General features: G+C 43.8%; 1 protein-coding gene across 1 annotated transcript; it reads right to left on the bottom strand.

Moving 5' to 3' along the window:
- Positions 1-293: 293 nt before the first annotated feature.
- On the bottom strand, positions 294-10,803 carry LOC135820624 (uncharacterized). Its single transcript, XM_065333665.1, has 5 exons — positions 10,617-10,803; positions 7,966-8,082; positions 5,484-5,606; positions 3,481-3,589; positions 294-1,036 (listed from the first exon to the last, which is right to left on the bottom strand). Exons 3-5 carry the CDS (start codon positions 5,562-5,564, stop codon positions 906-908), a joined length of 321 nt encoding a protein of 106 aa, XP_065189737.1. The 5' UTR covers positions 5,565-5,606; positions 7,966-8,082; positions 10,617-10,803; the 3' UTR covers positions 294-905.
- Between the last annotated feature and the right edge of the window lie 1,182 nt (positions 10,804-11,985).

Here is an 11,985-nt window from a genome sequence, read left to right as displayed (position 1 = left end):
GACATGAAAGCGTCCGCTCGAGGCCAAAAAGTTGACTTGATTGTGAGTTCGGTTACTTATCTGGTCCATCTCTCAACCTTCGCCTGTGTGTATTGTGAAGCAGTTGCGTACTTCAAGTACCACTATTAAAGACTGTGGTATGTAGTATTGGAGACTGTACTTTTATTTTTTCAATGCTCCACCATCAAGCCGGCTCCTGTTTGTATAATGGGCAAACCTGGCCATATCAAAACTGATTTTCTAACCCCCTAAACTCAGTTATATTGTCATTACTGAATCAGTGATGTTTCACAATAACAAGGCAAGTCAAAAATAAGAAGAGATGAGGACCAAGGAACTACACTTACAACAAAAATCCATTCCACAAAGAAAATTGATAAGGTGTTAGAAATGCAATGTGTAACGCACACAGCGGGAATGCCAGATATCAACAACGTGGGGCACGGTACTCTACGCGACTATAATTATACCGTAATGCCGAGTATTAAAGCCGGGCGGCGTATTCCTGTAGAAACAAATGTCAGGCCTAGGCTTCTATTCAAACCAGGTATTTCTATGTGTGTCGACACTAAAACCAGGCTTTACGTGACGCTAGTGTATCTTGAAAATCAGGCTTGCATTCAAAGAGGCTTCTCTGAAATATGAGACACGCTTTACTACACTACACTACGGTATGTGGCATGAAACCTATAATAACCATGCAAATAAGAAATTGTATATACTGTGCAACAAAACGGGAAACCGAAAATTAATTGTATCGCTATAGCAAATCTCTACGCTGCAAACAAAGCAAAACCAGAAATCGCAGTACACAAAAAAAGGATGCGGCAGATCGGTGGTGGCTCCGTAGAAAGTCAGCTGCTCTCACTCTGTGTAAGCATGTGAATGAATAACCATTTCACCCTCTACACCAGTGTATGTGCACACGGTAGGACCACGCCTAGGAGCATAACCAAGGCTGCTTGCGTTCCCAAACAAGGCAAATGTGTCGGTGCTCCACTGTTAGCACCCTTGAGAGACTTAGGGCCTGCGGAGACTACACAAACGAAAGACGCAGCAGCACACAAACACACGGTTTTATAACTACACGCTAGAGGTCTACAGCAGTCATACAAAATAATGTTTTGTTCGCATGAAAAACTCAGGACATCTTGGAACAGGATTTGCCTGAACTTGAGCCAGAAGAATCACCAGAACACTGAATGACGTCATACTGACATTCAACGACCCGGAGCTTAGCTGCAGCATTATGACCAGTCATCAAGTAAGTTGATTGTTCCAACTAGGAACACACGCTTCTTGCCGAACTTGACACTTGACTGACTCACGACTGCCATCCGGCGCACACGAGGAGCACGTCGCACCTTCCACTCGGCAAACCTGCAAGAAAGCACCACTCCCTGCTCAATACACAGTTCCTAATTCCTAGTTGGAACAATCAACGTCATGACTTTTTCCGCCGAAGTCGCAACTTCTAAATTCATTATGATCAGTGTTGTGGTAATTGTTGCAGGTTCTGATTCGCCGATTTCTTGCTCATGTTTGTTGGTGTTGCACACTTTTGCTCACCACGCAAAGATTCACCTAGGGTTCCCTGTTACAAGGCCATGCCTGTTGGGACTTCCCTAGTCGAATAGTAAATACCACCAATACACACAAACAATGGATGACTTGTAAGCGTTCGGCCCTTCTCGTTTTCATCACAGATTATGTCCTTGCAGCAATACTCGAGGAATGATGGTGATAATGCCTGGTTCTTTTCTGTGCATCGGGTAACTTGGATTGAGGATATGAAGAGTGCCAGTATGATACCTGAGCTGGTCAATCCGCAAGCACTATACAATGATCATGCACAAGGTGCTCAGTCCAAATAGCTATCTTAAACACACCCTGTAAGGAACAGCCCAATTACTGAGGCACATCTGGGCAATCTATTTAGGCCAGTGCATGGAGAATTTGTAGACTGTTCAGCTACAGGAGGAGAACAAGAGGAGACATAGGCGAAAACAGAAGACACGTATGCAACTTTAATTAAAATACATAAAACTCTCCTCCGCCATGCGCTCTAAAGTCGACCATTGCTACCCTCGGTAGCCATTACTCACACCAAGAGTACATAACCCCCCAGAGTGTGCAATGCCTGATCCAGCTCGGCATAGGGTCTTGCTCGAGCGTAATCGGATCTTCTGATGTCATGCGTACACTCCACACCAGCGCAAGGCCGGTCTCGAGGCAGGGCACCGTTGTTTTTGATCCGAGAGTACCCGCAACTCCCCGGGTTCCCCTCAGATGTGTACCGTGTTATGACGCAAAGATCCGTCTATGACGCTCTACCAAGACCCTATGATGAGTTGGATCAGGCGTTGCACTCTCTGGGGGGGGGGGGGGGGGTACTCTTGCTTATACCAATAATCTCAAACAACGAAGGGTTCGCGGGTTAAACATTTCCTTCGGACAGCTGTCTCACTTGTCAAAGGCTCTTCAGAGATGGTGATACTGGAAATTGTAAATGACATTGCAGATTACCAGTAATATGTATAAGGTATAATTATGAAGGGTGCAATAAACTAGAACGTAAAGGAATAGAGTCGTCCCTCTCTAATCCGGCACCTTTTGCTACGGCGTTTTCTGCTGGATTAACGAGGGTGCTGGATTAAGAAATCCTGCCCTCTGACCCGGCCCTACCCAAATGCATGCATGTATCATATGTACGTCGAAACGCAGGGTTTTTCCGTGTCGACCCAAGTATTTGGTGCACGGCTTTATATTCTCAATTGTTCTCCGGGAATATACACAGTGATAAAGTAAAACAGAGAACATGTTCACATGTACTCTTGCACACACACGCACACACACACACACACCTGAAATTTGGCAGGACACTACTCCTTGCTAAAATAAGAAAGTATGGTTGACTGCCGTTGTCTCCTGCACAACATTGACCAGACTGGCCTAGCCTGGAGTGCACCTGTGCGGTACGCGATTTACGACTGCTGGATTATGAAATATAACTACGTGCAGTTTGAGCGATTCGTTTTAAAAAGTCACTGCCGGAGGCGGAATTCAAGTGCCGGATTAAGATGTTGGAATAGAACGAAAAAAAGTGGTGTCGTCAGAAAGTGCGCCGCTTGGCAAGGGTTCCGGATAAAAAAGTGCCGGATTAGAGAGGGACGACTGTACAATGTATTCCCAAGCACAACGCAGTGCCCAGGGTTCTAGGAAAGATAGCAGGTTCACGATCGATCGCGGTCACGTTTTCTTTGAATAACTTTGGCGTCACTTTTTGATGAAAGTTGAAACCAGGTTCTAAGGTGTATTTAGTCAGTCGACGGCTCATATTTTACATGGCCTAGTGTTGAAAAACATAGAAATACCTGGTTTGAATTGAAGCCTGGGGTGAATAGAAGCCTAGCCCTCACATTAGCTTCCAAAGGAATAAGCCCAGCTTTAATATGCGACATTAGCGGTGAGTTGGCTTACCTGCGCAGAAGAAGCCATCACCTGTGTACCCTGCGGCACAGGTACATTGTGTTGTTGCATGTGCCATTAGAACTGCAATGGTCGGTCTTATCTCCACACTCGTCGTCATCTGAGCAGAAGAGAAGTGAAGTACCAGTATTTGCCACAGTATAAGCAGCGCCTGAGAATGATGCATGCTACTCGTTTCCATGTGATTTCCTCAATTTTACTTTACTGTCTCAGTATCTACTAAGCAACGTTTTGGCAATTCAAGGTATTTTGAAGTAGGATGTGCAGCCTAGTTCTACTATGATTTACTGTAGAGGCAGAAAATTTCGTCTGTCAATAATTTCGTCCAATTCCAAAGAAAGGGAGTTTGTTCGGGTGAAAATTTCGTCCATGGATCATAAGAGGGTATAGAAAAGCTGGGCAAATGGACACTAGTCTGGCATTTAATTTAGTCCAAAAGCGTTTTGGACGAAAAGACGACATTAAATTCCAGACGAATATTTCTTCTTGTACAGTATTAAGTATAAACAGTGTGAAATAGTGGTTGCGACTTTGCCTCTTCAGCCACAATCTTCCTCAGCCTACTCAAGCTCAACTGATGAGGGGTGAATTCCCCGAAACATTGTGTATTGAGCCGGGAGTGGTGCTTTCTTGCCGGTTTGCCGAGTCGAAGGTTCGACGGACTTCTCGGGTGCTCTGGACGGCAGTCGTGAGTCAGTCAAGTGTCGAGTCAAGTCGGCGGAATAGCGCGAGCTCCAGTGTGGGAGCAAACCCATTACTGAGTATAAAGGTAAGTAATTAAGTGCGATCATCTACAAAACTACCGTATCATGTGTATTATTTGCTTGATGGATTCTCGGTCTTTTGGAGTCTTGTGCCCGTCGCGAATTTCCGGTGAAGCTTGCAGTAGGCATAAGAATGCAAGCACCTGTCTTGCTTTGGGTGAGAGGTGGTAAACCTCGCAACAGCTTGATGCATTGCACTTCTCATTGAAGTACCTGCATTCTCATTATAATAATTTGTCTCTGTAGGCAGAACTAGATCAAACTGAATCTATTCGTTTGAAGCGGTGCATGGCTCTGAAGCAATTCCGCACGTAAGCCAGACTACACGTAAAGTTTAGAATTTAGACACAGCCTTTTCTTCGGCTTCACAGTGCAAAAGGCGGTGCTGTTAATTAAAAACCGTTGCAGTGCAAAAATAGTACTATGAGTGCAAAAATAGATACTGTGAGTGCAAAAATAGTACTATGCGTGCAAAAATAAGTACTATGCGTGCAAAAATAGTACTATGCGTGCAAAAATAAGTACTATGAGTGCAAAATAGTACTATGAGTGTAACAAACCTGCAGGTTCGAAAGCACGCACTTCAGGTCTGCGAGCTTGTACGTGACGTGATGTTTGGTGTCGTGGATGGTAAGAGAAAGCGTGGTCGTCCGAAGATTTCCTTTGCTGACAACATCGTTTCGTGGACTGGTATGTCTCTGCATGAGAATTGCCAGTTGGCATCTGACAGAGATGCCTGGCAGTCGCACTGTGCATCTATTGCTTACACAGCTGCATAATGCCGTTTATTATTATTTTTAAAATTTTACTTTTATTATTTTTTCGGCAACGCAGATGATGATGATGATGATGATGATGATGATGATGATAGCATGAATATTTATTTCGTAGCTATACAAGAGTCGTTACTTCAGTAACGTCTGGCGCTAGCCAGGGTCCACACCGCTTTAATTCCATATCTGTTTGTTTGTTTGTGCCTGACGACGTCGAGCAGTCGCCGGATTAAAACTGATCGGCTACATAAGTGCATAGCAAAAACGCTTCCATCAGATCGATAAATATTCATGATGAGCTGGGCAAATAAGCATAGCATAGGGCCCTCAGCTTTCAAGCTCTCTCGTGTCTGGTGTCAATTGTTTTCGACGAATACATGCATAGTATGCGAGTAGCCCAAATGCATGAATAATTCACAACTCTGTCTAGTCGTTACGGTTTCTACATGTAACTTACCTGTGCAAGACATTCCATCACCAGTGTACCCTGATCGGCAGGTGCATTGAAAGGATCCCAAGGTGTTGTGGCAGTGGGCATCTGTACTGCAACCTGCAGAGTAGTCTAGACACTCGTTTCGGTCTGCACAACACACAGGAGATTATATTAGGGGCCATCCGGGGTTACCGATTGTTTTTACAAAATGAAACGATTTATTATAATTGATATCGATTTTCAACACCCAGAAGAAACTGGGTATCCTCCATTTGCATTCAATAATTATCTCCAAAACGAAAATCCATCAAACCCACCCACCCCCAAACGAAAGCTTTTCGTTTTCAATTTTTTATTGGTACCCTTCGACCTTAGGGGTCGTCCACAAATATCGAACAAATTTTAGAGAAGATATTTGTTCATTTGACGGAGGGGGTTCGAGCCCTGTTCTGTCTTTGTGAAAAAATATCGAACTCATCTATGGACGGGCATTGTGCAAACATGTTGTTTATGACCTACACAAAGTGAAAGTCAACCTCGTGAACACACGAACATAGCCACGGCAAGGTTGTGCGACCGTGGCAACGTAAACCTACATATAGATGTATGGTGAATTCAGAGTTGCAGCTGGTCACGTTTCATGAGGCGATTGCCCTTCATTAAAAAGATATCCATCCTCTGCATAAACATGTGTATGTTCGTTTTGAGGGGGGGGGGGGGGTTGGGAGAAAATTTAATGAACAAATATCGTCTTGAAAAATATCGATTTTTACGGACGCCCCTTACTTGAAAGATATTCTGTGCTTTTCAAGTCTACCTCATTTTATTTATTTCTGCACCTCATAGCATGTCAAGAACGCCGAATGAATTGAGGAGTGGGTGAGACCAACCACGGAAGAAGAGGAAAAAGAAAGTGAAAAGTACGTACACAAAAGGGGAAGTCGCTCTCTACTCCTGCAAATTTTTTTTTGAACTTTGTTTTACTTCGCAAAATCCAAACGGGGAAAATTAACCTGCACCTGATTGTGCAGTTGGGAAAAATCCATAACCTGACTTGGTCTTTCACTATTTCTTCAGTGGAGTGTCACCGCTCATGCTCAGGCACAGCACATTCATCTTCACCTCGCTGTGCAACATGGCGACACCTGCGTTCTGCTCACTCATCCCATCCATAGAACTCTGTAGGCAAGATTGCATGAAACTCAGAGCGTGCAGCTCTGATGGGTTGCCGTTGCGGAACAATTCCGGGATTACGGCATTATTGTAGATTTGGACTGATCGATTTTTAGTAGTGCGTGCATGCAGGATTCATGCAGATCTACTTCTGCACAACTGCAGTTCAGTCGTGGGCACCATGCCACTTTCCGCCTCAGATCTGCATCAAATACTATGATATATTTCTGGAAGTTTAGCGTGACAAACAGACAGTTTCCTCTGAGACAAAAATGCGATAATCTCATAAAAAGGACACACTGTATTTCACCTGATGAGAAGGCTTGAAAGTATACTCGCGAAACCAAAATCTTTTCAAGATCTTCGTAATGAGCCTGAAGTGTGTCCTTGTTATGAGAATTATGACAAACAGACCCTATCTTTTTAAGTATAAGACTTAGTACGGACAGACATGCAGAAAAAGTCAGAAGCTGCACACTCCCGGTCTCAGGAACTCTTGCACTAGGCATGGACTGTGAACAACGTAAATTTGTTGACTGATGATTATCCTGCGAGGCAGCATACACTACAGTACTGTATGATCATGTAACTTTAGGTGTATTCAAATTTCGGTACCAGGGACCTACGAAGTAGTGGTTGCGACGTCGGCGATGATTTGTAAGAAAAGGGTTTGCTTCCCACACCGGAGCTCGCGCTATTCCACCGACTTTACTTGACACTTGACTGACTCACGACTGCCATCCAGAGCACACGAGAAGTGGGGACCTGCCAGGTTTTAGGCAAATGTAGAATTAGGTGACCAGCGTACCCTTTACATACAGTGCAAACTCTAGTGCCTTTTAGGTGGAATCTAAATTTAGGTGCCTGAAATCTCTACCGAAATTAAGTAAAATTACACCGAAAATAACGTGTTATACACTAATGACAACGTTGAGCTAACAGCAGACCACGTACATGTTGGGCAGCAAATACACGCCTCGCCACGTACAGGTGTTTTAACTATTTTTGAAGAATTTCTGAAGGTTCGTTCGACTTCTCGTGTGCTCTGGATGGCAGTCGTGAGTCAGTCAAGTGTCAAGAGTCAAGTCGACGGAATAGCGCGAGCTTCAATGTGGAAGCAAGCCCATTCCTAAAGTATTTCTCCTTCTTATTATGCTACTGAGCAGTCTTCACAGTTCTGTAAAACATGTAATTTAGGTGCATTAAAATTTCGGTGCCAGGGACCTGCCAGGTTTCAGGTGTAATCTAGAATTAGGTGACCAGCGTTCCCTCCACATACAGTGCATACCCTATATGGCCTAAGCATGCAGACGAGAGACAAGGTAGAACTCACATCCGGGTAATGTTTGGGCATGAAATGAGAACTCCATTCTCACACTGGCACGGGAAACAACTGGTACTGGCATCACATTGCTCCTACCAACATGGACGTCACGACCAGACACAGGGCCTGGGAATACACAAAAGAAAGGACAGCATGCGATAGCAGATTTACACGCAGAGAAGAGCATAAATAAACCTTTCTAAGAACTCGCAGACCCCATCGCAGCCACTCACACAAATCAAACACAAAGCCACTCATACCCATTGAATGTAAGTCACCCTGAGGATGGGCCATGCCTGAAAATTTGGTGAGTTCAATTATTTATTTATTTTGAAGTGACGTATGCAACGGAGAGACCGTATTTGGAAAGTTCGAGTTGAGGTACCCTAATTGTGTAGAAGAACACGACACATTGTGGCTCCTGTTTGAAACTGAGAATTTACAACGGAGCATTTTCATCATTATCGACTTTCTAGATTATAACGAGTACCACAACGGCCCATGCTACAGATTGTGTACTGTAAGTAAAGAAACATTATGCGCCGAAGATACCATTTTCACATTCAATGCATAAGCTCGACCTGCTGGTGGAAATGACGCTATGTGCAACTGCTAGCTGCCATTTGTGATTATTATTCTAGCTATATAACTGGTTGTTTTAGTGATTCTCACCATGTGACGATGTTCAACTGATGATAGTCATGAGGAAACGTTCTGGAATTTTTTTCATTTCAATAATAATTTGAATGGTGTGCAGGCAACCTGCCTACACTCAAGAGAGAGCACTGCATTTCACACAAATCCATTAGAGGTACCGTTACCTCTAATGGATTTGTGTGAAATGCAGTGCTCTCTTGAGTATAGGCAGGTTGCCTGCAAACGATTCAAGTATAATGAAGCTGCGTGAAGCGTCCTTCAAAATTTTGAATCAATAATAATTATTGTTTTATACATGGTTATGAGTGCACAAATAGTTTTTTTACATTAAAATGTAACATAGAAATTGTGAGCACGAGTTATGCGATCGAGTCCACCAACTAAACCAAATTTTGAACAGTCAAACGTGCAGAATCTATCACAAAACTGACAAGGAGTCCCCCTATGCCGTGGAATGTCTCCGTACCCACAATTTCAATATTTTTCCCGCTCACCATCTGAGTTCTTAAAATTAATAGTTTTATTCACTGCTATTTCACCACTATTGTCTCTTCGTCGGTTATCGAAGATAAGCCAAGTTAGAATTCGCTCTCGTACTTGGCACTTGCCAACTGCGCGGACTGATTGCTGTCTCCATTCTCCCCTGTACAAGGCCCTTTTAAAATTACTTTAATTGCTTGCCCACCCAGCTTCGCGAAATCCCTTCTCGTGCTCTCTTCAAATCCCTGATATCCCTGCTGTTCCACAACTCTGTATGCTCGTGTAGCGACCACCCCTGCCCGTACGCTTTTAAAATAGTCATTAATCCCTAGACTCTGCCCACCCAATTCTTCCTCAATATTCCTCTTCTCTGATCTCTTATTGGCCAGTGGCTATCGTGAGAACAAAGATTTGAAACATACAGTGATCATAACGGAAACTCAGTTTTCAAATGCGTTTTTCTCGACATTGCGCAAAGCTGCATCCTCCCCTTTTTGGATCTGGAAACTCCACAATCGCGATATTATCTTTATAAGGATGACACAGAGGTTGTTCGCCCAGCTAGGCCAACTGGGAGAACACAGTGTGAAAGCTCGACCACATAACTTTCACTGTTGGCGGACCCACGTCAAAAGGAAGCAGAGTTAGACTATCTTAATAAATCTTGAGCGCGTGAACATGTATGTACCGTATTTTCCGGAGTATAGTGCGCACTTTAGATGTGCTATTTTAGGCCCTAAATCGCAGGTGCACACTATGCTCCGAATATGAAATGCATGTACTTCAATGAAGATTGAAGTGCGCATCCCCAATGAAGATTGGGGGTGCGCGTTATACAAAGGTGCGCACTATACTCCGAAAATACGGTAATACAATCATAGCAAAGACCACATCAAAATTGTTGTTTCTCTTCCAAACCTCCCTCTTATGGAACTGCCTCCCACCAAGTCTAACTGCATAACCATCCATTATTGTTTTCAAGAATGAGCTTCGCAAACTCACTTGCAAACATAGTGCTTCTCTCTCCAGTATGCCCACGCCATGTACATAACCCCCCTGTGTGCTCCCCAACGCATTCACGCTGCACAACTTTTACTTTCCACTACTTTCACTTTAGCTCCTACATCTACAAGTACACCATTCAAAGCGGTGAACCCCTTGATAGGCGACACGCCTCTGGGTCATCCTAATAAAGATATTATTATTATTATGTACCAAATGCAGTATACAGCAAGCTGTTTCGTACATGACTGTATGTATGTATGTATGTATGTATGTATGTATGTATGTATGTATGTATGTATGTATGTATGTATGCATAACTCATAATCACAAGGTGATCGTAGAGGCATTAATCAGCGAGAGAATTGTGAATGATGTCTCTGAATCCAACTCTATCGTGTGCTGCATGAGAGAGAGCATGCAAGGGAAGACCCGTCCAACTTTTAATGTTAGAAACTGTATACTATTCTTGAAAACACAGTACAACAAAGAATGGAACTTCAGAACTAGTCAGTACGTACAAGTAGCTTCGAAGCTTGCATGATGCAAACGGCTCGTGGGATCCAAGCTACAGCTGATCCAAACAAGTGTAAGTTGCCTCTCTTGACAAACGTCGTTCACCTCGCTCTGTGGACCGTCTTTCTCTTCTTCCCAGCAGCTAGATACTCAACAGAACTTTACTCAGCAAGCACACTCATTGTCTCGTGTCTGCACGCTCTTCTCCCGCAAACTACCAAATGAACAGAAACTTTCGTGCAGTGGCTTACAGTCTCTATGTCGCGTGACTGGTCAATTCTTGCACCGAACTTCTCTTCGACATCGCTTATAATTGTAGTGTCAAGACTTATATATTTTAAATATGGACTCATATGATCATGCTGGTGGCAACATGCTATATTTGGGTACACAAATCTGTGGACAGCAACTGTTTCGCTCTGTTATATTTGGGTACGTATTTGAGGGATTCCCCAAACTGGGGCCAAAGGCCGAAAGCCTATTACAGGTCTACTCTCCATATAACGTAATCTCTGGGACCACGCAAACATCATGTTATATCGAGAGTTATGTTATGTAGAAAACTGTGTATAAAATACAGGATGCACCTCAAAATGAAGAGTATTACAAGGCGGGTTCAACCGTGCAAACATATACACACTGTACCACCATCGACATCAGATACCATCAATGCCACAGAATATATGCACATAGGACTAAACTGGCTAGCTACGGCTACAGCTTGATTGTACGGCGCACGTGAATCTACGTTGTATCGAGAGTGTACACGTCGAGGACTGCGCCGTAGGGTGCGTTATGCCGAGGTTTACGTTATGTAGGACTAAACTGGCCTAAACTGCCTAGCTACAGCTACCGCTTGATCATACCGTGCACGTGAATTTATGTTGTATCGAGAGTGCGCACGTCGGGGACCGCCGTAGCGTGTCTTATGTCGAGGTTTATGTTATGTAGGATTATGTTGTGTAGAACAAAATTTGTATGGGAGTGATGCTGTTTCGGCGCGGGATTTGATTTTTTATGTACTAACGAGGTTTATGTACAAGTGAGAGTTGTTATATCGAGAGCAGACCTGTATTGATTTACTGCACGAGTACAAACCAAGAGCGCATAACCCCAGAGTGTGCAACTCGACTATGGCCCAGTATGGCCATATGGGTGTCCCGACAGAATTTCAAGTTGACGTCATTTTGATGATGCAATGCGTACTGTACACGCTTGACGCGCAATTTCACGTCAAATTTGGCGTAAAACTCCAAATTTCGACGTGAGCAGCAGGTCACTCGCGTTGATTTTTCGACGTGCAAGCAAATAACGCGAGCTGAACTTCCGCGTTACGTCAGAAATAACGTGCATCTTAACCTCTCTAATGCCGAT

The sequence above is a fragment of the Sycon ciliatum genome, chromosome 7 (assembly GCF_964019385.1).
Source record: "Sycon ciliatum chromosome 7, ocSycCili1.1, whole genome shotgun sequence".
In the NCBI taxonomy this organism is placed as follows: Eukaryota; Metazoa; Porifera; class Calcarea; order Leucosolenida; family Sycettidae; genus Sycon; species Sycon ciliatum.
The sequence above is the reverse complement of the archived record's forward strand: the minus strand, read 5'-3'. Positions and strand labels throughout refer to the sequence as shown.

Coding starts and splice junctions, on each gene's coding strand:
- LOC135820624 (XM_065333665.1), bottom strand. CDS start 5,564: ATGCCCACTGCCACAACACCTTGGGATCCTTTCAATGCACCTGCCGAT. Junction 3,590..5,483: donor TGATGGAATGTCTTGCACAG/GTAAGTTACATG, acceptor TCTTCTGCTCAG/ATGACGACGAGTGTGGAGAT. Junction 1,037..3,480: donor TGATGGCTTCTTCTGCGCAG/GTAAGCCAACTC, acceptor TCGTTTGTGTAG/TCTCCGCAGGCCCTAAGTCT.